The following is a 24,547-nucleotide window of genomic DNA, read 5'->3' as shown; positions in this document are numbered from 1 at the left end:
GGTATTAATTTAAGTAGCTCTTTCAAGTCCATATGTAATTCTTATCAGTATTTGATTTGACAATTATTAACTAAGAAGCTGATTCAGAATCAGATTGATTAATCCAACTTCAGATTTGATGTTTGATGTCTGATATTAAATCCAACATCAGACAGACACTGAGGTTTTTAGGCAGTGACACTCACCAGTAATTGCTAAACAAATAAGGAATGTGTACCAGAAATTACACTGAATGCTGCAGCTAATGCATTTAAAAGGGGAAAAAAAGACAAATAGATGAAAAGAGACCAGACAGCATGAGAAAGTGGAACTGACTTCTGACTTCTCTTCCAGGAATTAATGATTTTGCATGGTTGTTTAGCTAATTACATGTGGTGACATGAGTACATGCAGCAGACTATTAGGGATCTTGCATGGCTGGCGGTGAGTGCAGAAACATTGACAACTGATAACCTCAGTAAAGTGCTGTATGTGTTGGACAATTGTGGAACGCTATTTTTAACCGACTAACCGCATTTTGGAGCTTGGACCTTGTTCAGCTTTTATTTTATTTTTTGAACCTCTTTGATACATGGATGCAAAGTTATTTCACCTTGAATTGTAGATTAGTGAATATAAATCACCATGTCTCATTTTAAAGGTGCTTATACTGTTTGTAGTGTAGGCTGTTTAATTACAGTATGCAGCTTTTCTATAATGTTTTACTGGGGAAAAAACTGTCAAGGCAAATAAAGTGAAAATAAAGTCAGATGTTCAAGGATTTTATAGGCTGTCATAGCTTGCTGAGCCACATGGCTTAAACTATAGCTTTGTTGTAAACAGTAATATAAGCATGCTCCGTCCACTTTTTAGAAAGTATGGCAGTTCTGATGTAAAGCTTTGCTTGATTCAAACCTCCAACTGCATACCGTAAATAAAGATCCAAACAGGAGACAAATACAGCTGTTTTTAGCAACCAAAGCTAAACAAAATGTTCCTCCTGCATCCTCCTCTTCATCTCTGCTTCCTCCTGCATCCTCCTCTTCGTCTGTGCTTCCTCCTGCATCCTCCTCTTCGTCTGAGCTTCCTCCTGCATCTTCCTCTCTGTCTCTGGTTCCTCCTGCATCCTCCTCTCCGTCTCTGCTTCCTCTTGCATCCTCCTCCCCATCTCTGCTTTCTCCTGCATCCTCCTCTCCATCTCCACATCCTGCATCTCACTCAATTTCTACGGTGTACACCTCGGATGTCCCAAACAAAAAAAGGACAAGGAAAGGTTAGACGTTATGGTATTGTAAATGTACGAAACACATGACAGGTTCGTTTAAGTTTGTTAAAATTTCTTTTTCTTAATTTTTGCATTTTCTCCAGTTTTACAGACCTCATGTAAATATTTCATTTGTTATTTTTCAGAATGCCGAAAACACTGTACACAGAAGATTTTCAAATATGAAGAGATAGTAGACAGGAGAGTTGTAAATGTAAGTAATTTAGCCTGCTGTTGTGCAGATTTGTTTGCGTCTTTGGACTTCCCGGATTTGAACTGTGCCTGACTGACTATCCATAAGCTTTTGTATTTGATGAATCTACACTAATTCAGCCACTGAGTCAGGATTTCACTCCAAATAGGACATTAAATAGGAACATACCACCTGATACGACCTGGTCGTGCTGCCTTCCTGATGTTTACGCTCTTTAAAGTCCTCCTGACATCATGCTCAGAAGGAGTGATTGATGTGGAGGTGCTCCTTCCCATTCAGTAACATCTGCTTCAGTTAGTTTTGCTTGTGAGCCACAATGTAAGCTTTGCTGACATGCACTCGATGCTGGCAGTACAAGCATTGTAGTGGTTCTTATGTTTTTGTAAACTAATTGTATAATATATTGAGCCATTCAATAGTACACAAATGTTTATAAGCTCCTTTTTGTATGCAACTTGCATGTCTTTCTGAATTAATTGTTTGTTTATATCATGTTTTTCAGGAAAAAGAAGAAGTTAAAGTCAAGTGGAAGCCCTGCTCAACATGGTATGTAGTAACAACTTTGTTGGACGGGAACAGACATTCATATTGTTGATAAATAGTTATCACCTCAATTTGAATTCATGTATTTGGACTAAAGTAAATTGGGAGCTTTTAGCTGTCAAGCTGCTCTTCTGTGAGGAGCTTGATAGCTGTCCACCTCCAAAGTCCATTATGAGTTTTGGAGGTGGACATGGTCAACACTTTTAAGAGTAGGCATAAGACTTTACTTATTTATAGAGCTTATAGTTAGGGCTGGTTCAGGTCAGCCCTTAGCTATGCTGTAATAGGACCAGACTGCTGGGGGTTAGTGTCCCCCCCCCCCCCTCTCTCCCTCTCTGTCTGTCTCTTTCAGGGTTATGCAGGCTCAGTATTGGTTGAAGATGCAGTCACGTCTCCTTTTACTAAAAACTCTCCCCCTCTGCCCTCACCACCATCTGCATCTGTAAACATACATGTCTCAGTAATGCAGTTCATGCATGTTACTAACTAAACTTCTTCCCTGGAGTTTCTGTGCTTTCTCATCCAGCAGGTTCTGAAGGATCGTGGCTGCTGCTGTGGTCCTGCTTGACATCTACTACATATATTATTACTCTCTGACTGGATTTGATTAATTTATATTACAATGAAGGTGTATAAAGCATGACATGAATATAGAAGATATTTCATCCTAAAAAATTGTCATATGTCACAACCTAAATTATCCTATTTTGTGTGTGGTTGTCGTTGTTGTTTGTTATGTTTTTCTCCTGACAGTGGCAAAGTGTGGGATGACACATGGGAACCTGCGCAGTTTTACACACAGTAAACCAGGCACCACAGGTCACAGAGATCGCACAGTTCAGTTTGTAGTTCAGCATAAAAGTTCAAAATAAAATATTTACTATACATTTCAACCAGTGTCAGTCTCTGTTTCACTCTCTAATTGTGGCTTAAGTACCTAACACATTCATGAATCTGATCGATCAATAATATCTTCCCTGCACTCGATATCTCATAGTTTTACATATCAGCCAACATTATTGTCTACATCCTCATAAATATAGAAGTGACTTGCTTATTATAACATATTACAAGTTAAAGTAATACTGCCCTGTACGTATAGTAAGTAACACCTACTGTGTATGGGAGCCTAAAGCAAAGTTAACTGCACCAGTACCAGCTTCAGAACATATTGTATATTATATGTTTCTACCTTTTTGTAATATGTCATGTTTAGATGCAGTGACAATTGTACATTTGGAGTTGTGGTCATATGTGGTTTTTATGTACAGGATATTAGAAAAAAATTGACATTTTTTGCTATTTTTCTTGTTTGTTTGTACATTATTATTGTGTACATATTACATATGTAACATTATTGTTAATATTATTATTAGATATCAAAGATACAATTTGATTAAGGGTTTTCCTGTCATAATTTCAATATAAAATAATTGGAACAGTAACAGTGATCTTGGATGATGATGGAGGCTTCAATGGATTATTCTGTTTCAATCAGGTTCGTATCTTTGACAATAATTTGATAAGTTTAACAGGTTGGTTTAGGCCTGGCAATACAGCAAATATTCACGAACTTTTGTTTTTGAAGAATGTTTATCTTTTTTGGGATGAAGCTATCTGGCAAAATGATACAACCCTTTTAACCTCATCTTTATGTCTATCATGTGGCTATGATACTGGATTTTGGTTTGATGCATATGCAGGTTACAGCTGGGGAATGGCAGTATGTTGTGGATTGATTTGGCATGTTCAACCACTGTTACACCAAACTCTCTCACTTATAACATGATAAAGGCCTCTTGCTCAGTGTCATGGATTTTCTATACTTTTGGGGACACAGGGCCAAAGTCTGAGGCAATAAGTCAGATCAAAGAAGGCAATGATTCTAAAATGGGAGTTTACTTATGTCATTATATATATCCAGGAATATGTGCCTGAGGATAGTTGTCATGAAATCAATATTAAATCAAAGTATTCCTTAATTACCACAGCTGACACGAGTTCTCCATAGCTGCCTGCTGTCTCAGGATCTGTCTCCAAAAAGGACCAGGGAGCGCTAACATGTTATGTTCTAAACTGATGAAGAAAATGCACATTAAACATAACATAAACTTACTGAGTGAAGTAATGTCAAGAGGATTCCTTTAGCTCCTATTGGGTTGGTTCCTTGATCAATGCAATACAGAATCATTAATCTGGTTTTATGTAATGTCCTTAAAACATGTCAAAATGAGGCTCACTAGTCTGTGTGGCCTCCACATGCCTGTATGACCTCCCTACAACACCTGGGCAGATGCTCTCCTGATGGATCTCCTCCCAGACTCCAGGACTAAAGCATCTGCCCACTCATGGACATTTTGTGGTGCAGTTGGTGGATGGAGCGAGACATGATGTCCCAGATGTCCTCAATTGGATTCAGGTCTGGGGAATGCGCGGGCCAGTCCACAGCATCAATGCCTTCGTCTTGCAGGAATTGCTGACACACTCCAGCCACATGAGGTCTAGGATTGACTTGCATTAGGAGAAACCCGGGGCCAACCGCACCAGCATATGGTCTCACAAGGGGTCTGAGGATCTCATCTCAGTACCTAATGGCAGTCAGGCTACCTCTGCCGAACACATGGAGGGCTGTGCAGCTCCCCAAAGAAATGCCACCCCACACCAAAACTGACCCACTGCCAAACTCATGCTGGAGGATGTTGCAGGCAGCAGAAGGTTCTCCACGGCATCTCCAGACTCTGTCACAAGTGCTCAGTGTGAACCTGCTTTCATATGTGAGGAGCACAGGGCGCCAGTGGCAAAGTTGCTAATCTTTGTGTTCTCTGGCAAATGCCAAACATCCGGCACGGTGTTGGGCTGTAAGCACAACCCCACCTGTGGACGTCGGGCCCTCATACCACCCTCATGGAGTCCGTTTCTGACCGTTTGAGCAGACGTGCACATTTGTGGCCTGCTGGAGGTCATTTTGCACAGCTCTGGCCTTTCTTTCCTACCCCACAGTACCTTCCCTTACCATTTGTTTCCTACTCTTTTACTTCTTTGATGACGGTTGTCTTTCTAGATAAGCAATTTCATTTGCTCTGGGGCGAGTCACTGGCTCAGGTGCATTCTGGGACTGTCAGTTCACCAGTGTGCTGGCATGCTTCTTATCAAACACACCACTACAGCAAACATCTCAATTGTACTTGTTGATTTCTTCGACAAATCACTGAAGAAAAAATTTACTTGTGAGTGTGCTGCCTGGTGCTTTTAAATTTTGTGATAATTTGAGCAGCCCAGAAAGCATCCCATAAATTAAATTATGTTATTGTATCTGAACATGTACACTAGTCATTAAATTAGATGGGAAAGAATGATTCAGGGTAAACAACTGCACCAAGGAAATTCCATTTTTCTTCTCAAAATGTAAAATGTCTGTTGAAAAATCACATTAAACAGACGTGATTAACTTTTTATTTTACCAAACATAACATCAATGATGACACAATCAGTCTTCATCAGAAGTGCTCAAATCACTCTCAGTGGCATCGTCTGGAATGTCCTCCTCCTCCTCCGAGTCCATTTCCAGGAGTGGTTGGTGGCTGAGGATTCTCTTGTACACGTCCTTTACTTTGAGCATTTCAGCTTTCAGTTCACTTTGTTTTTTTAAAACCAGGCAACAGAGTCCCTTCTGTGCATCCTCCGACATGCCAACAAAGGAGGCTGTAAAAACAACAAAACAAATAAATATGAGTAAAGTAAAAAAAAAAACAAACAGACAAAAAAACCTCACCTCATAAACACAAGGAATTAGGATCCTGTAATTAAACATTTTTTTTAAAGGGAGAAGGCAGTGTTAGCTAGCAATCTAGATATAGGTAAAAGATCCAGTAAGACTTTAGCATCTGCTCTTATTTTCAATCGATTCATCAAAAAATTAATAAATAAATAAAGTGCTTACAGTCTGAGGAGATTGTCCCCAACACCACAGATCGCATTCGCAACACTGTCCAGTGATGCCGCATCTCCCTGCAAAGGATCATCTCCTCCTCTCTCAGGCGCCTCACAGCCATCACCTTCTCAAAGACCTTTCTCTTTGTCCGGAGGTCAGCAGCAGCTACAGTTTAACAACATCAGATGGGAAAACATAGTAGCATATTATGATTCAAGAACAAAACATTCAACTACTGCTCAGATACTGGGAGTTTGTTTAAAAGGGCTATTTATAAATCAAGAGCTTACGTTCACTTGTGCTCTGCCAGGGCCAAATATCGGTCTGCATGAGGGCATCACTGGATACGATTTGCTTTGTTGGTTCAGCAAGTTTGTTGTAGTCGTCAACAGCAGCCGCCAAGCGTTTCTTTTCAACTAAGATGACCTTGCGAATTCTGTGTCGCCTCTTGTTGCTATCTGTAAATAATCATAAAAAATTCACACCTTCACATAATGTATATAGTTACATTTTAATCTACACTCATCAATTTGTTTGCTAGAACAAATCACATCCAGCTTAAACAAACCTGGATCTGATTTTATTCTGTTTACAAAGTAGCTGTACAAGCTGTACAAACTAAGTATCAAACGGTCCATTTCAAAGAAACTGGGACGTACCATTTTGTCTGTAAAGACTTTGTGTTCGCACTCTGATGACGACGACAAGCTCCTCTATTCGTGCCTGCAACGCTCCAAGGCTGCCATCAGTTTGATCACCTTCTAAATGAGAGGAATATTAATCAGAATACAGGATGAGTAACAGTCACCAAACTACAGTGGACTCTGTAATCACTGACTTGATGACATTCATTATAAGACATCTGTAGCCTTCATGTGCTGCATTATCATGAGATAACAAGTATGTTGGTGTTCAGGTTTATAAAACCAATTAGTACGACATCATTTCAACCCAGGTTCTATCCAATTTGATGAAACGCAACAACTCTGCCATAAATTCTGCTTTTACAAGGCTTATTTTTCATTGTTTGTTGACACTGTCAGAAAGATATTAATTCTACCTTAAGTTCTTTAATGAGGCCATGGTGGGTCCTATTGTTATACATGAGTGCATTATATTGAAACTCACCTTCAGCCCAGCTTGCACATCGGCCACCCATTGCTGCAGTGTGTCGTCATCCACACCCAGCTCATTTTTGGTTGCATTCAGGCTCTCCACTTGTTCTCTAAGGATCCTTATGATCTAAGAATACATTCATAAATGTCATTCATATTGACATTAAAAGAGTACTTGTGTTTTTCCCCCATTACCACACACATTAAAATGGTTTTTGAAAAAAAAAAAAATCACCTTTAGATATCTCTGGCTCAAAGTGCGGCCCAGTTGTTCCACTTTCCTTTTGTTCCACCCCAAAGCCAGGAGGGTCAGCATGTCTGTTCGCCCTGCATTTCAGTTAGTATACAAATAAGAATTAATGAGCAGGAGACTGAGTGGAATCTCAGACACGGACACATAGCTGCTTTAGACATGTACTTCGTTGTGATGGCCGCCCTAGACAGGAAACTGTTTACTTGTTCCACCTCTTCTCCAACTGTTGAACCGGCCCCATCCTGAAACGCACCTCCCCATTTGATCTATAGAAAGGAGGTCACAATACATGACTGCTGAATTCATTCAACCTTATAACAAAATGTCTCAAACTAATCCAAAACTACAAGCTGCAGTATACCTCGCATTTCCAAGTGTGAGCCTTTGCATGCATGACGGAAAGAAAAGGACGCATTGACAAGAGGTTCCTCAGCTCAGGGCACTGCTGAGCCACCTTGGTTAAATAGGGGAAATATTTACAGGCCACATCGGAGCAAAGGAACGTAGTATGTCCTGGGACGTTAGCTGCCAACTTCCTCTGGAGAAAAAGGGGGTAAGCAAAGATCTCCCCTCGAAACATGTTCAATGCAGCTAAGAGGACTCCGTGGCGACAAACAGCTATTTCCATGCCCTCTTCATCCAACTTCCCAGTGGACTTTTTGGACGACTCCTTTGCTGCAGTCCAAGATGAAGATCCGCACAACCCTTTCCCTGGGACCTATACACTCAAAGATTTTAACATAAAAGACATGGCATGATTAAGCCCTATCAGGGACAAACTTTTTAAAACAAATGCATAACAATTAGCTGAATTAGCTTTAAGTCACACAAGACCTCATATCTCCCCAGGACAGCACTGATAACACAAAATTAAAATCATGTTGTTGTTTTTTTTTTTAAATAGACATGGTGACAAAATTAAGTACACATTAAGATAAAGTAAAGTAAATAGTATTACGACAACACCAAGAGAAAAATAAAATAAATATCCACCCATCCATATATGCATACACACACACACACACACACACACACACACACACACACACACACACACGTATGTGTATATGGTTATGGCATTAACGTCATTTTAACAAGATTAATGCTAACAGCACTAATATATATGTGTATCTTACATGATTTGTGTGTCTCTGGATGTATTTCACAAACTCAGCAACTTCCTCATCTTTTTCAATGAAGACACCTTCAAAGTTCCCCTGCTCTGAAGTGCTGAACGAACACAGTGACAGTTGTTTGAAAAGAAACATTAAAATACATTTTTCTACAAATCCATATTTGACTTATGTACACAATGCATAACGTACCCTGCATTAGACTGAAAGCGATAAAGCTTGCGGTTTCCATCAACTGAGACGGCAAGCATGTCTGGAGTGCAGGCAGGGCAGCTAAAGCATGGCTCCTTGCACATCCTGTCCACCTCAAACTTTACAGCACTCCACTCCAAGCAACTTTTACTGAAGGCATCAGCTGGCCAGTCTTTTACATAGAGGACATACAACAGAATATTCAAGGACAGTCATCATAAACATTGATTTGCACAATTTCCTTAAACTTGGCAAATTTAGAAACTCACCCTTCCAAAATGGGCTGTTCGTTCATCCAGCACTTCGACAAATGCCTTAAGTGACATCCCTGCTGCAGCCTTCTTAATGTCATAGAAAGACTGCAAGACATCCATTGAAAACAGGGTACAGAAATTTAAGGTGCCAGGCCAATATCCACTACCCAGGATTTCCTTAACTGAGGGGGACCACATTAGGCCACAGCTGGTGCAGCTCACCACTGGCAGTGCAAGGTTATAACGGCCTTTAGAAAGGATAAGGATAAATTCAGTCATGGCTCAAAGCATTCATTTTTTTCATGTTGTGAAGATTTCATGTCGTTTTCAAATCGGTCTGGTAAATCCAAATGACCTTTGACAGGTGCCCACATATACTGCGGGCCGAGAGTAATTCAAACCAAGATAGCAATGCACAATTTGCAATAAAACCTCCAAACACATCTATTGTGTATGTAGTGTGTGACAAAAGGGCAACTTACCATTTATGGTTACAATTGCGCCGGGTGAAACCTCAACGTTACCTGCTGGGCAGTCACACACATGGTCTGGCCTTTGCACAGGCAACAGCCAAACTAACATTAAAACACACAATATATATAAAAAGAATTGGAAATTAACTGATACACAATAAATATACAATAACAGCACCCACTCATAGTACATAGCAAGAAATGCATAAGACTTAAAAACCGTACCTATTGGCTTGTGAAACTCTGATGAAGGCTGCAAAAACCCTCCTGTTACTGCCTCTCTGTTGTGCAGGACAAAGCGTGTGTGAACTGCAATATCACAGTCAGCACAAAGGAATGGAAGAGGCAGGCAGTCCAGACACCTCACAACTACTTGTTTGCCACACTGACACACACAGTGTGACTGTGGATCCAGAGTAGCTAACATATTGTCTATAAGACAAGGCCTGGCCTCTTTCCACTTTTGCGAGGACACCATATTTCTGATCGCCCAGTGAGTAGCAGCTGACTCAGATGACGTCTCACAAGTCATGGCTGTGTCCTCTTCTCCATCCTCCAACAACTGAAGGAGCTCCTGACGAAGCACCTCAGTTCCATACACTAACAGAAAAAAAAATAAAGAAAGGAAGAAACTCTTCCACAAAGTGAAAAACACTCTAGGCAGTATGTTTCTTAGGACTGCACAAAAGCCCTGCATAACTCAACTATAACAACAAATATAAAAGTAAACAGAAATCACAATATATACAAGAAGGTAAAGTACTGTAACGGACTGGGTTACAAGTTAGCTGACTGTGGTGTTATCAGTGTTTTGTGTTTAGAATTGCCAGTTACTTATGGCATAGTTGGACCACACCCGCAGCATGGTGATTTACTGAGTGTCCTTGAATGTGCAGTAGTCTAGAGGCCGGTTGGCCTGTCAATCAGATCAGCTACCAATGACAGAGAGTCTGGAGGAGAGCAGGTGTGTGGTTGGCTGAGAGTGTTCTGGGGGCAGGGGTTAGAGAGAGTGTGTGTGTGTGTGTGGGGTGGAAGAGAGGAGAGTGTCGGGGGTTGTGCTGTTGCTGTAGAGCGCACTTTTTTCCCTGTTGTTTTGGCGTTGGCTACGGCCCACAGTAGCCCGTGTTACTATTCTGAATAAACACCGGTAACCGGAACGCTGATCGTCTGTGTCTTCTATCGAGGGACGCTACACTGGTGTCAGAAGTAAAAGCGAAGCTTTCGCCTCTGGAGTTATCTGTGCTCGCGCCGCCCCGACTCATGGCATTGGCTGTGGACGCTGGAGATTTTTGCGGGACTTTGCGGAATGCTTCTGATGGATTACTCCAAGATCAAGCGAGAACCTACAGCGGAAGCTCTCGGACACGACTACTCCGCCGGGGACCGGAGGTTCGCGGAGCACAGAGAGCGGGTGAGGCAAACAACCACGGATTTGGTTGGGGCTCTGAAGAGGCGGTTTGGTTCTTGCTCTGCTCCGAGCCTGCTGCGCTCCGAACTGTGCAGCCGCCGCCGCCGACCAGGTGAATCCATTAGGGACCTAGCTAATGACATTGAAGGGCTGGTCCACTGCACCTATGCCCACATGCCCCCCACCATCCACGGCGAATTAGCTTGTGACTACTTCCTCCAGGCCCTGCTTCCAGATGAGCTGAGGATCCAGACACTGTTAGCTCACCCTAAATCCCTTCAGGAGGCCCTGGAGCTGGCTACAGAGAGAGAGTTACTGTGTGCTGGGGCTGCTAAACCCCTGACTGAGCTGACCAGGCCACCGCAGACGGGGACTACAGGAGGGACTGCGCCGGGCGCCGCTGAACCCGCATGGGCGGAGGGATTGACCCAATTGGTGAGAGCTGTCACACTACATGGGGAACAAAGGCCGAGAAGAGGGCCGAGGGTCTGCTGGGGATGTGGACGGCTAGGTCACCTAGCCCGAGACTGTCCCCACGCCCGCCAGGATCAGGGAAACGACATGGGGTCTGCATAACCGGGACGATGCAGGACCCTGGGGCTGTCCCGACCTCCTGTTCTGAGAGGAACAACCCAGCTCAGGGCCCACGGGGGGGTCAGTCTGCTGCTCTGTATGGGTTGCAGACCTGGAAGACTGTATACTGGGGCTGGATGTACTCAGGGCACTGGACTGCATTATTGACACAAGGGGGGGGGACGCTCTCGTTCCCTGACGGTGGTGCTGTTCGGATGTTGAGGCGGCCACCCCAACCTGATCACCCTGCGGCCCACGCCCTTTCTGAGCTGGCAGCCGACTCCTCCCTGGACCTGACTGGTAGTCCGGCTGCCCCCAAGGACCCAATTACACTGACCTCAACTGCACCCCATGCCGCTTCATGCCCTCCCCTTCTCCCTAAGGAACCGCCGGACAAGGGCGGGAGAGTTTCAGCTGTGAGGGGGGTGTGGGAGGAGAATTGCGATGGAGTGACTGCTAGCAAGCAGGGCCTGCTCTGGCAGCTGCTGCTGGACTTCAAGGACTGCTTCTCCTTCTCAGAGGATGATATGGGCCACGCTGACCTCATTCAACATGACATCGATACTGGAGATGCACAGCCCATTCAGATGAGGCCTAGACGCCTCCCCCTGGCCAGACAGGCTGCAGCGGAGAGGGCTCTGCAAGAGATGCAGCGTGCTGGACTCATTGAACCATCCACCAGCCCCTGGGCCTCCCCAGTTGTTATGGTTCCAAAGAAAGTGAAGGATGACTGGCGGTTCTGCGTAGATTTCCGGCCTTTGAATAAGGTGACAAAGAAAGACCCATAAGCACAACTTTGGCTCTCGGAGGAGGCGGACGCACTTTTCTCCTCTCCCTTATCTTTCCTGCTAGTTCTTATGTCCTTGTCTAGTCTCGTGTCTTTTTTGTATTACTTTCCCTGGAACACTCTCTCACAGTCTGTATCTAAAACCTAAAAGAGAATTATGGATTTGATCAACTGGTCTCTGAATGCTATTGACACCCTTTAACGAGAAGTCTGGGCTCGGGAGAACCCGAGTGCCCTGGAGGGACTTTCCCTGCCGGATACACGATGGACGGGTGGCAGAGGATCGTGTGCCTGGCGGGACTGTCGATCGAGGACGCTGAAGATATCTACCTATTCGGAACCATGATAACAGGGTTCTTGCTGATCGGAGCTGGCTTGGCCCTGGCTTATCGGAGAATTAAGAGAGCGGAACCGGCTGTTCAAACCCCCACAAGGCTGCCCGCTGGGATTGGAACGACAGGTGCGACTTCTCAGAAAGTGCTCACTGAAGGCAGCATGGTTAAGAGCTTGGAGGCGCTTACGACTGCAGTGAATGCTCAGAATAACACCTTTGAGCGTATGTATGTTGGATTACATCAGGAAAGAATCAACTCAGAACAACATCTCTGGGCGGAGCTGGATTACACCTTGGATCAGTTGGCTGTGGTCGTGAGGTCTCAGAATCTGCTATGTGAGCAAAAAGAGTGACAAGACCACAGAATCGACGGCTAATAACATCACGGAGAAGCTCGCAGCTATTAACGGGAGACTGAGAGACCAGTGTCGGAGTGTTAAAAAACAGCTTGAAATTCTCAATTACCATCATAACCCGGCTACCCCTTCGGCGCCAGCTCAAGGCTGGAGCCGAACAACAACTCCCTGATAACGACTGTGTTGAGTCTGTTCCTTCCCATTCCCTACAAGGCCACCTGGGTTGGCTGGAAGACTGTTTACTTAGCCTGGCAGGGCGAAGGACACTGTCTCAGCTGAACTATGGACACACACACACATACATATACTGATACTGATAAGCACTCACTGACGCATCACCCTCCCTACCCCGGATCCAACGCCACCTCCAACGCTTACCTCCCCCATGATGTGGACATCGGGTCAGCTGGAGGCGCAGTCGAAAGATTGTAGCGGTCCCAGATCAGATGTACACACTGGAACTCTTTCCCATGTTGCTTGTCTGTGTTTATTGTGTTATGGTGTGTTGATACCTGTGCATTCCTGTATTATCCTTTTGTGTTGCACATTTCAATGTTTTTTTTCCTCGCTACCTGGCCTGACCTGTCTCCCCAATGTGATGTTTGTATTGTATGTACGGTCGGCAAGGTCTGTCATCTCAGTTGTGGGCAAAAGACCTGCAACAGACAAATAAAGGCCATCTCATCTCATATCCTCTACCACGTATAGATGAGACCCTTGACACTGTGGCGGGATCCTCATGGTTCTCCTCCCTAGACCTACGCAGCGGGTACTGGCAGGTACCCCTCACACCAGATGCCAGACCAAAGACTGCATTTATTACCAGTGGAGGCTTATGGCAATTTAAAGTTCTTCCTTTCGGCCTCTGCAATGCCCTCTGGAATTCCCCGCGGAGAATGCGTGGTTTACCTGGATGACATCTTGGTCCATGGTGCTTCTTTCCACGCTGCCCTCAGGGCCCTCAGACGGGTCCTAGAGAGGGTATTGGCAGCAGGGCTAAAACTCAACCCAAAGAAATGCTGCTTAATGCAACGTGAGGTTGCGTTCCTGGGCCACCGACTGGGGGCCGGGGGGGGTCGGCACCATGGATGATAAGACCCAAGCTGTTAAGGACTGGCCCACCCCAAAATCTGTGCAGGAGTTAAAGAGCTTCCTGGGCTTGGCGTCGTACTACAGACGGTTTGTAAGGGGTTTCTCCTGCATAGCCGCGCCACTGTTCCACCTGCTCCAAAAGGGTGTGACCTTCCAGTGGAAAGCAGGCTGCCAGGTAGCTTTCACCTCACTGCAGGAAGCCCTAGTGGAGGCCCCAGTGCTCTCTCCGCCTGACCCCACTCTGCCCTTTGTCCTTGACACAGATGCCAGCAGTGTCGGATCTGGTGCAGTGCTAGCCCAGGTGACACCCGGCGGGGAGAAAGTGGTGGCATACCATAGTCGGGCCTTCACATGGCGGGAGCTGCTGGCAGTGGTATGTGCCATACGCCACTTTAAGTACTACCTCGGGGGCCTCCACTTTACGGTCAGAACTGACCATGCTGCCTTGCAGTGGCTCATGTCTTTTAAGGAGCCAGAGGGGCAGCTAGCACGCTGGATTGAGGAGCTGCAGGCTTATGATTTTGAGGTCGTGCACAGACCTGGGGCCCAGCACAGAAACGCAGATGCGCTTTCCCGCAGACCCTGTGCCCAGGATGGATGCCACTACTGTGAGAGGAAGGAAGCTCAGGAGGAGGACCAATTGGTGCCCGATGTAAAGTGTGCTGTGACGGGGGTGGAGGAACGGCCATCCAGTCAGAGGCTGGTTGCTGTGGATGCAACGGAGTGGAGACGTCAACAGGAGGAGGATGCTGACATCAAGCCAGTGCTTGGGTGGATTGAGGAACAGCGACAACCCCAATGGGAGGAAATCGCCATGTTGTCACGGGCCACAAAGGGACTCTGGTCCATGTTTAATGCCTTGCGGCGGCACGATGGAGTGCTACAAAGGGGCTGGAAGGAACCGGCTACGGGCGAGACGAGGTGGCAGTTGGTTGTCCCGCGGGCCCTGCAGGAGATGGTGCTTCACGCAGTGCATGGGGCCCCAGGGTCTGGCCACTTTGGTGTCACCAACACACTCCGCCACCTCCGGCAGGGGTTCTATTGGGCCCGACATAGACGGGATGTAGAGGACTTTTGCCGCCGCTGTGACAGCTATACAGCACGAAGGGACCCACAGCCAAATCCCATGCCCAACTGCAACAGTTTCCTTCAGGGTACCCTATGGAGAGGGTGGGGATGGACATCCTGGGTCCTTTTCCCCGCACAGAAAGGGGAAACCGCTATATCCTCACAGCTATGGACTATTTCACAAAGTGGCCAGAGGCATACAGTTTACCTGACCAAGAGGCCGAGACAATTGTGGATGCTCTGGTGGAGGGGATGTTCAGCAGATTTGGGGTGCCTGAAGTAATCCACACGGACCAGGGCAGGAACTTTGAGTCCCGTGTGTTCGCGGCCATGTGCGAGAAACTAGGCTCCCATAAGACCCGTACAACACCCCTCCATCCACAGAGTGATGGACTCGTTGAGAGATTTAACCGTACACTGGCAGAGCAACTGGCGCTAGTGACGGCTAAACACCAACGTGACTGGGACAGTCATGTTCCCCTGGTCCTCATGGCATATCGTTCGGCAGTCCAAGACTCCACTTCGTGCTCCCCTGCCCTTTTGATGTTGGCCAGGGAGATCAGGACTCCAGCGGAGATAATGATGGGCCGACCCCCCGATGCTGATGGGGACCAACCAGGTCCTGACTATGCGAGGAAGCTCCAGGATCGCATGGAGTCTGCTCATGACTTTGCTAGGAGGAAACTAATACAGTGGGGCAAAAAAGTATTTAGTCAGCCACCGATTGTGCAAGTTCCCCCACTTAAAATGATGACAGAGGTCAGTAATTTGCACCAGAGGTACACTTCAACTGTGAGAGACAGAATGTGAAAAAAAAATCCATGAATTCACATGGTAGGATTTGTAAAGAATTTATACGTAAATTAGGGTGGAAAATAAGTATTTGGTCACCTCAAACAAGGAAAATCTCTGGCTCTCACAGACCTGTAACGTCTTCTGTAAGAAGCTTTTCTGTCCCCCACTCGTTACCTGTATGAATGGCACCTGTTTGAACTCATCATCTGTATAAAAGACACCTGTCCACAGCCTCAAACAGTCAGACTCCAAACTCCGCCATGGCCAAGACCAAAGAGCTTTCGAAGGACACCAGGAAAAGTATTGTAGACCTGCACCAGACTGGGAAGAGTGAATCTACAATAGGCAAGCAGCTTGGTGTGAAAAAATCAACTGTGGGAGCAATCATCAGAAAATGGAAGACATACAAGACCACTGATAATCTCCCTCGATCTGGGGCTCCACGCAAGATCTCATCCCGTGGGGTCAAAATGATCATGAGAACGGTGAGCAAAGATCCCAGAACCACACGGGGGGACCTGGTGAATGACCTGCAGAGAGCTGGGACCAAAGTAACAAAGGTCACCATCAGTAACACACTACAACGGCAGGGAATCAAATCCCGCAGTGCCAGACGTGTTCCGCTGCTGAAGCCAGTGCATGTCCAGGCCCATCTGAAGTTTGCCAGAGAGCACATGGATGATACAGCAGAGGATTGGGAGAATGTCATGTGGTCAGATGAAACCAAAGTAGAACTTTTTGGTATAAACTCAACTCGTCGTGTTTGGAGGAAGAAGAATACTGAGTTGCATCCCAAGAACACCATACCTACTGTGAAGCATGGGGGTGGAAACATCATGCTATGGGGCTGTTTTTCTGCCAAGGGGACAGGACGACTGATCCGTGTTAAGGACAGAATGAATGGGGCCATGTATCGTGAGATTTTGAGCCAAAACCTCCTTCCATCAGTGAGAACTTTGAAGATGAAACGAGGCTGGGTCTTCCAACATGACAATGATCCAAAACACACCGCCCGGGCAACAAAGGAGTGGCTCTGTAAGAAGCATTTGAAAGTCCTGGAGTGGCCTAGCCAGTCTCCAGACCTCAACCCCATAGAAAATCTGTGGCGGGAGTTGAAAGTCCGTGTTGCTCGGCGACAGCCCCAAAACATCACTGCTCTCGAGAAGATCTGCACGGAGGAATGGGCCAAAATACCAGCTACTGTGTGTGCAAACCTGGTAAAGACCTATAGTAAACGTTTGACCTCTGTTATTGCCAACAAAGGTTATGTTACAAAGTATTGAGTTGTATTTTTGTTATTGACCAAATACTTATTTTCCACCCTGATTTACGAATAAATTCTTTACAAATCCTACCATGTGGATTCATGGATTTTTTTTTCACATTCTGTCTCTCACAGTTGAAGTGTACCTCTGGTGCAAATTACTGACCTCTGTCATCATTTTAGGTGGGGGAACTTGCACAATCGGTGGCTGACTAAATACTTTTTTGCCCCACTGTAAGTGCGGGGGCGCGGCAGAAGAGGAACTACGGCGTCCATTCCAGAGGCCGACATTTCAAGGTGGGGGAACTGGTCTGGGTGTACAACCCCCAGAGGAAAAAGGGCAGATGCCCTAAGCTGAACAGTGACTGGGTTGGACCCTCTAGGGTTCTGGAACGTCTGGGGGAAGTGGTGTATAGGGTACAACTGCCCCCAAGGGGACAGAGAGTCGCCCTGCACCGGGACAGTGTGGCTCCCTATCGGGGTGCGGCCACCTCACTGGCACAACAGGGTGGGCCGCAGACAGACCTGGACTCCACCCATACAGACTCTGCCACCACCATTGTGACAGCCCTTACTGTGAGCGCTGTGAGCCCTGGGCCCACAGCCACTTTGGACGTGGCCCCTCCCCCACCTCCCTCCGAGCGCCTTCGCCCAAGGAGGCACCATAGACCACCAGGCCATCTGAGAGACTTTATCCGCCCTCGTGGGCGAGGGACTTTGAGGGGTCGGGGTAATGTAACGGACTGGGTTACAAGTTAGTTGACTGTGGTGTTATCAGTGTTTTGTGTTTAGAATTGCCAGTTACTTATGGCATAGTTGGACCACACCCGCAGCATGGTGATTTACTGAGTGTCCTTGAATGTGCAGTAGTCTAGAGGCCGGTTGGCCTGTCAATCAGATCAGCTACCAATGACAGAGAGTCTGGAGGAGAGCAGGTGTGTGGTTGGCTGAGAGTGTTCGGGGGGAGGGGGTTAGAGAGAGTGTGTGTGTGTGTGGGGCGGAAGAGAGGAGAGTGTCGGGGGTTGTGCTGTTCCTGTAGAGCGCACTTTTTTCCCTGTTGTTTTGGCGTTGGCTACGGCCCACAGTAGCCCGTGTTACTATTCTGAATAAACACCGGTAACCGGAACGCTGATTGTCTGTGTCTTCTGTCGAGGGACGCTACAGTACCTTTTGTTGGGTTGACACTGGCAACATAACTAGGTTCTTCACGTGGACATTGATGCTGATCTCTGGACACTGGGGGGGAAAAAAGAGATTGAAGAATATTTACTTACTGAAATTCTTTGGTGAAAACAAGTTCTGAGATAAAATCAATGGTTGTGTGAACACTGACCACGTGGCATGCAACTAGTACTTTGACTGGTTGATGGTCTTTGAGGAATAAAATCTCCCTGTCTGTCACGTGTTTTCCAGCGCACTGGTCTTGGCTGAGGTTCACTCTGTGCATCATTCTACGCAATTACAGTTTTTTCTGATTGCTTAAGCACATTTTTTGTAACTATTGGCTAATTTTGCAAAACTCTTCACACAAATAAGAAAACCTGTCACCCAATAATCAAAACATTGTAGTTCTCTTGCAAAAGCAAACACAGCTAGATTAACTCTTCACACCTTCGTAAAAATGGTGTTTCCGTATCAAACAGTACACAATGCGCCAACTGCACACTGATGGTATGAAAACAAAACACATCTGGCTTTTGCTTTCTCTGTGCACAAGGTAGGCTATGTCAGTTTGAGCTCATACTTCTGTCATAGATCCATAAGCATAGAGGGATCCAAACTTCAAGTACTGGTGTTTATTCAAACACATCAAAACAAACACAAGTGTTTATTTCCAAGTATAGGATTATTTGCAATCGCCATAATGACTATATGGGTTACTTGGTCTGCAGTGAACACGCTTCCTCTGCCCCCAGCATCTGGTCATCTAGCAATTCTGTAAAGTAACAATTTCAGTATTTTCACATCAATGGTATTGGTGTGTTTCTCATTGGCATATGGCAGTGCTACAAATCTTTGTGCGAAGTGACTGTACTAACCGATTCTCATTTCAAGATGTCCTTATGGTACTTGCTACAGTGTAGCGGCTCGAGTTAGGCTGGACCCGTTGGCCAGCTACCCTCAGGGTCATTCCACAGTTGATTACATGGTCCACTATTGTAGCTCTGATGTCATCAGCAATTCTATTTCTTACTCTTCCTACCCTTCCTCTCCCCCCTCCTCATCTTCCTCTCCCCCCTCCTCGTCTTCCTCTTGCTCCTCCTTGTCCTTGTCGTCCTCTTCATCCTACTTCTTCACCTCCACGTCCTCTTCCTCGGCCTCCTCTACTTCTCACTCTTTCTGCTCCCTCCATTGTACTCCGCACACACAGCTTACCTGTATTATAGTGCTTAGGCTGATTGCAAAGTGAACTAATTATCTAAAAAAGTTTTCACATGTGAAAGTGTGCCAGACAGTTGGCAAATTAGTGTTAATGATAGCCATACATGTGTATACTTTTGCTAGGAGTGTGTTGGAAATTTGGTAATTGAGTGTTGTGCAGTGAATTGTGCCTACAGTTTTGCAAAGTGTGTGTTACAAAATTGCAAACTGAGTGCAAAGCAGTTTTTGTGCTTTTAGTTTTGCAAACTCAGTGAGTGGTTTTGCTATAAGTCTGAATAGTTTTAGAGATTGTGTTACAGGAATCACAGTTAGGGTTTAAGCATTCAGAAGAAACTGTAACAAGGAAAAAAGGGAACACCTAAAATACAGTCCATGATTAAAGCAAAGATTATCAAACTTCTTAAGTTAACCAACTTAATTTGACATAAACTTACATATACACACATATATAAAAAATTTAAAAAAAAATTCAAATAATATAAGGTTTACTCCGTACAAAATATTAGACAAGCGTGTTCCCTCTTTAACAACTGTTTCCACTAAAAATGTTACCTGCATATCTTGAAGGAGTTCGTCAGCAGCCTGAACCTCTTCCTCCAGCTCGGGATCCTCTGAATCACTCATTTTCAAGCTAAAGAGGAAAGAGATTTTTGCAGAACTCAGTGACATAAACACATAACTAACGCAATTCAAATGATTTTCAGTCTTGGCGCTCCGGTTAACATTAGCATCATCAGTTTATAAAGAGCTAGCAGAACTCTTAGCGCAAAAACTGCTTTACGCACCATGTGAGGGTATTTTGCAACACACAAGTCCTTTAACGTTTGTAATAGATTTAATCCATCACCGTTGGATTAAATGGCTAATGCTGCAGTAGCCACGTGTAGTCGTTACCTAGCAAGCATGCTGACGGTAGCTGTAGCCATTTTTAAATGCATTAAAACGTTTCTGAGATCAGTCACATCTGTTTGTTTGAAGCTTTTATGAAAAACAAACTTTGAAACACACATCAAGGTATTACTTTAAATATATGTATTTTTTTACATACCTGCATTAGAATCAATCAGTTCCGCCTCATTTTCTTATTCTTATAAATGTGTCTCTCCGTTCTCCCATCATCCTTTGCTTACACAGGTTGCGTCTGATTGGTTGGAGCCGAGAGCATCCAAAACCAACAGGAGTGGTGAATGAATCTATAAATGTGTTTTACGTGTGAAATGAAAATAATAAACCTAACAAAGGATTATGTACGTTAAATAATGCGCACTTTCAGATTGTGAATCACTTTGGAAAACACTGTGTGATGGCCACAACATGAAGCGATTTTATTGTTGAATTATCAGTGATACTTTCATGTGATTTTGTTGAGAAATGTTAACGATGTCATTAAAAGAAAGCATTAAATTAGGGAGAAAAACACGTTCGCAGAGAGGGTCCCCGGTTCTCCAGTTAGATTGTGCTTCACAGCGTCATGTTTTGCCGTGACGGGGTAATTATTGGAGTAAATGGATGGCTGGAGCCTCTGCTCGAAGCGCCTCTGATCGCCGCCAGCGGGTTCATATTGGAATGAATTGACAACCCACAGCGTTGCATAAAAACGTGGAAGGGTACCTTTAGCGTCAGCATGAGAAGTTAAGGGACGTGACAAATCGTCAGTATTTTATGCGTCGGGAGTAAGAACGGGTTACAATAGTATTATCACATGCAAATCATTATAAGGAACATGTCAGGGTAAACGCACCTAATATGATCCCACAGCACGCCAGAGCCCTGAAAGACGTGGTTTGTTTCAAGATAATGTACGATAACAGCACATTGAAAACTGTGCTCAGAGAGCGGCCGATCGTGTAGAAAGCCACCCCGAGATGTTTCAGGCACAAGTTGTTGAAGGTGATCATGCCGATGAACACGATGGACAGCGGCAGGACCTCCCGGGACAGCTTCACGTCAAACCTGACCGAGGGGAAGTCGATGATTTGCGGGGCACATTTTTGATAGCAGCTGCATGAGCCAGCAAAGTGCAACAGTGACCACACACTGATAAAAAGTGACGAACAACGGCGCGTCCAAGTCTTTGTTGTCCAGCAGGTGATTATTGAGGAACACCATCGTTATCGAGATAAACCAGTATAGCGTAACCACAGCTGCTATTCTCACTGCTCGAAATACGAAAGTCTCTCTGGATTCGTCCCGGTCCATCATTTCAGAACCGCTCAAAGCCATTCTCGGGACAGGTAGGGATTAGGAAATTAACCTGTACAGAGGTTTTGACACGTCTGTCGATACATCCAGGACGTTTTTAAATGAAGTGCCTTGCTTCTTTACCACTCAGTGACGTCACTGAAAACCTGAAATCCGGTTCAGGAAGTGGTTCGTGTTTTATGATTAAAGAACATATGTAAAGCACAACGGATGCCCGCAAACTCTGCATCCTAATGCTCATCTTGGAGTTTTTCATGGGATCAGCTGTATGCCTAAACTTTAGGGTGAACGCTCCCAGAAAGTATTAGTCCTTTATTTATCCAGGTAAAAAAAATCTCATTGAGATTAAAAATCTCATTTCCAAGAGAGACCTGGCATCATGGCAACAAAAGTCACATACCACATAGGTATCTAACATTTAAAACAAATACAATATCCCATACCAACATGTGTAAAATATACATTAACAGATCAAATTAAGAGTACATTAAAAACAATCACACTGAGTAAAAGAGCTGTTCTCTCGTTCCTTTAAGACAGACTTAAACTCTCCTAAGGTAACCAATTCTGATAACTTCAGTTCCTTCAGCAGATTATTCCAGGAGGCAGGGGCAGTGTATTTAAAAGCCTTTTTCCCCAATTCTGTTCTGATTTTTGGGACAATCAATTGTATGATATTATGCGAACGAAGGCTGTATTGGTTGTGGTTTTTACACATATAAACACATAAATAAGATGGAACCAGCCCAAGGAGATATTTATAGATAAAGATCAACCAATGGGAGAGTCTGCGAATATGCAAAGATGGACATTTAGCAGCAGCATACAAAGAACAATGATGTACACAATTTCCATAGCCAGTAATAAAACGTAAAGCACAATGGTACACAGCATCCAACCTCTTTAGGTAGTGGGCAGGTGCATTCATAAAAAGCAGGTCACCATAATCCAATAAAGGTAAAAAGGTTGCACGAATCAAATGCTTTCTCACTTAGAGGGAGAAACAGGATTGGTTTCTAAAAAGTAACCTAGTTTTAGTTTTAACTTCGACACAACCCTTTGAATGTGAGTTTTAAATGACAAATTCTGATCTATAATGATCCCTAGATACTTGTAAGATGTGACCATTTCAATTCCTTGAATTGTTTTAATCTTAGGAGACGTAGCAACTCTTTGCCATTTGAGAATAACATGAACTTGGATTTCTCTGGATTTAACACCAACTTAAGTTGAGTTAAATGGGACTGAACGACATCAAAGGCAGACTGCAGAAATTGCAGGGTTTGTGCTACTGAAGGGGATGAACAATAAATAATTGTATCGTCTGCATAAAGATGAAATGCTGCATTTGACAAATTATCACAAAGGTTGTTTATGTAAAGAGAAAATAGCAATGGCCCTAATATGGAGCCCTGCGGAACTCCCTTGGATACTGGGAGAAAAGAGGAAGAAGAACCCAGCAGCATGGACACATTGTTTTCTTGCTGACAAGTAATTTGAAAACCAACTTACAGCATTTACAGATAGACCAATATTGTTTAGTCTTTTTAATAAAATAGCATGGTCAACTGTATCAAAAGCCTTTGACAAGTCAAGAAAAAGAGCAGCACAGTATTTTTTGCAGTCCATTGAATAAACGATGTCATTAACCACTTTAATAGCAGCAGTTATTGTGCTGTGTTGTTTTCTGAATCCTGACTGATGTTGGGAAAGAACTGAATTTTTGTCCAAAAAGTCTTTCAGTTGTTCACTAATGAACTTTTCTAGAACTTTTGCTAGAACACACAATTTAGATATGGGCCTGTAGTTATTAACATCTGAAGGATCACCTCCTTTCAGCAAAGGGAGAACATAGGCAGATTTCCATATTACAGGGATCTCACTGTTCGAGAGGCTAAGATTAAAAATGTAAGTTATTGGTTCTGCTATAAAATCTGCAGCCAACTTAAGAAAATACGGATCAAGTTGATCTGGTCCTGCAGATTTATTTAGATCCAACAGATTTAAAGCCCTGTGGAGCTCAAAAACATTTAGTGGAGAAAAATTGAAGGGTTGGACCACAGATTCAGATTCAGTTTGAACAGTTGCAGAGAGAGCCTCTTGTTGATTAAGCTGTTTTAAATCTGGATATAAAGATTCAAATTGAGATCCTGAAGAAACAAAATGCTCATTAAAGCAGTTTAGAATGTCACATTTCTCTGTTAAAGTGCAGGAGTCTTTTACAACAAAAGTTGGCATCTCATTTGTAGTTATGTCCCCATAAGAAGATTTTATTATTTTCCAGAATTTTTTAGGATCGTTCAAATGTTTAGTAGTATTTGAAAGATAGAATTCTGATTTGGCCTTTTTAATTAAGGAAGTAGAACGGTTTCTGAGCTGTCTAAAAATCAGCCAATCCGCTTCGGATTTAGTTTTTCTGGCCTTAGCCCAGGCAGCATCCCTTTTTTTGAGTAGACTGGAGAGCTGAGGAGAAAACGAAGGGTTGTTTCTGCATTTTACTCTAAATTTGCGGATGGGGGCATGTTTATTTATAATTTTGATAAAAGTATCATAAAAATAATTCCATGCCAGCTCAAGATCAGTTATCAGGTAGATTCTACTGAAGTTATAGTCCCATAAACCATGAAAGAAAGCTTGCTCACAGAAATGCTTAAAATCTCGTTTAAAAGCTATTTGTGGCCTTGATTTTGGGAGCTTCGATTGTCTGACTACAGCTACCACACAGTGGTCACTGATATCATTTGCGAAAACCCCAGTGTGAGAATATTTATACGGCATATTAGTTAAAAATAAATCAATAAGTGATGACTTTTCTGGGCATTTAAGATTTGGACGAGTTGTGCTGTAGATTAGTTGTGTGAGATTATATGAATCACACATGGATTTAAAACTGTCTGAGGCAGAGGACAACTAGTCCCAGTTGAAATCTCTGGCC

General features: G+C 44.3%; 3 protein-coding genes across 4 annotated transcripts; all 3 read right to left on the bottom strand.

Moving 5' to 3' along the window:
• Nucleotides 1-5,440: 5,440 nt before the first annotated feature.
• LOC120742211 lies at nt 5,441-9,318 on the bottom strand. 2 transcript variants are annotated; one of them, XM_040045381.1, is made up of 8 exons: nt 8,625-9,318; nt 8,436-8,529; nt 7,661-8,017; nt 7,465-7,565; nt 7,282-7,373; nt 7,060-7,173; nt 6,591-6,692; nt 6,272-6,389 (listed from the first exon to the last, which is right to left on the bottom strand). In XM_040045381.1, exons 1-6 carry the CDS (start codon nt 8,726-8,728, stop codon nt 7,157-7,159), a joined length of 765 nt encoding a protein of 254 aa, XP_039901315.1. In that variant the 5' UTR covers nt 8,729-9,318; the 3' UTR covers nt 6,272-6,389; nt 6,591-6,692; nt 7,060-7,156. The 2 variants fall into 2 exon arrangements, 1 of the variants encoding a protein (XP_039901315.1); XR_005697819.1 differs by lacking the exons at nt 6,272-6,389; nt 6,591-6,692; nt 7,060-7,173; ... (2 more) ...; nt 7,661-8,017; nt 8,625-9,318 and adding exons at nt 5,441-5,702; nt 5,941-6,096 and having other exon boundaries at nt 8,436-8,618.
• LOC120742241 lies at nt 8,746-20,641 on the bottom strand. The gene is made up of 9 exons (XM_040045425.1): nt 20,459-20,641; nt 19,963-20,041; nt 18,362-18,479; nt 18,196-18,264; nt 9,577-9,951; nt 9,361-9,453; nt 9,101-9,126; nt 8,894-8,983; nt 8,746-8,796 (listed from the first exon to the last, which is right to left on the bottom strand). The coding sequence occupies exons 2-9, from the start codon at nt 20,032-20,034 to the stop codon at nt 8,746-8,748; spliced, it is 894 nt and encodes a 297-aa protein (XP_039901359.1). The 5' UTR covers nt 20,035-20,041; nt 20,459-20,641.
• A 458-nt stretch (nt 20,642-21,099) lies between these two features.
• On the bottom strand, nt 21,100-21,667 carry slc35c1 (solute carrier family 35 member C1). Its single transcript, XM_040045598.1, is given in 2 exon segments — nt 21,100-21,386; nt 21,388-21,667. Coding segments are annotated over 2 exon segments (510 nt in total). The 5' UTR covers nt 21,634-21,667; the 3' UTR covers nt 21,100-21,122.
• Nucleotides 21,668-24,547: the final 2,880 nt, after the last annotated feature.

This window comes from Simochromis diagramma, unplaced genomic scaffold, assembly GCF_900408965.1.
Source record: "Simochromis diagramma unplaced genomic scaffold, fSimDia1.1 OVJJ01000079.1, whole genome shotgun sequence".
Taxonomy (NCBI): Eukaryota; Metazoa; Chordata; class Actinopteri; order Cichliformes; family Cichlidae; genus Simochromis; species Simochromis diagramma.
Note: the sequence above shows the minus strand (reverse complement) of the source record. Positions and strands in the feature narration are given on the sequence as shown.

Excerpts from the sequence above, each read along its gene's own strand:
- LOC120742241 (XM_040045425.1), bottom strand. The coding sequence starts at position 20,034 with ATGAGTGATTCAGAGGATCCCGAGCTGGAGGAAGAGGTTCAGGCTGCT. Across the intron at positions 8,984-9,100 it reads ATAACCTTGCACTGCCAGTG|TCTTTCTATGACATTAAGAA; the intron begins GTGAGCTGCACC and ends GATGTCTTGCAG. Across the intron at positions 8,797-8,893 it reads GAACAGCCCATTTTGGAAGG|ACTGGCCAGCTGATGCCTTC; the intron begins GTGAGTTTCTAA and ends TCTATGTAAAAG.
- LOC120742211 (XM_040045381.1), bottom strand. The coding sequence starts at position 8,728 with ATGTGCAAGGAGCCATGCTTTAGCTGCCCTGCCTGCACTCCAGACATG. Across the intron at positions 7,566-7,660 it reads CTCACACTTGGAAATGCGAG|ATCAAATGGGGAGGTGCGTT; the intron begins GTATACTGCAGC and ends TCCTTTCTATAG. Across the intron at positions 7,374-7,464 it reads AGGGCGGCCATCACAACGAA|GGCGAACAGACATGCTGACC; the intron begins GTACATGTCTAA and ends ACTGAAATGCAG.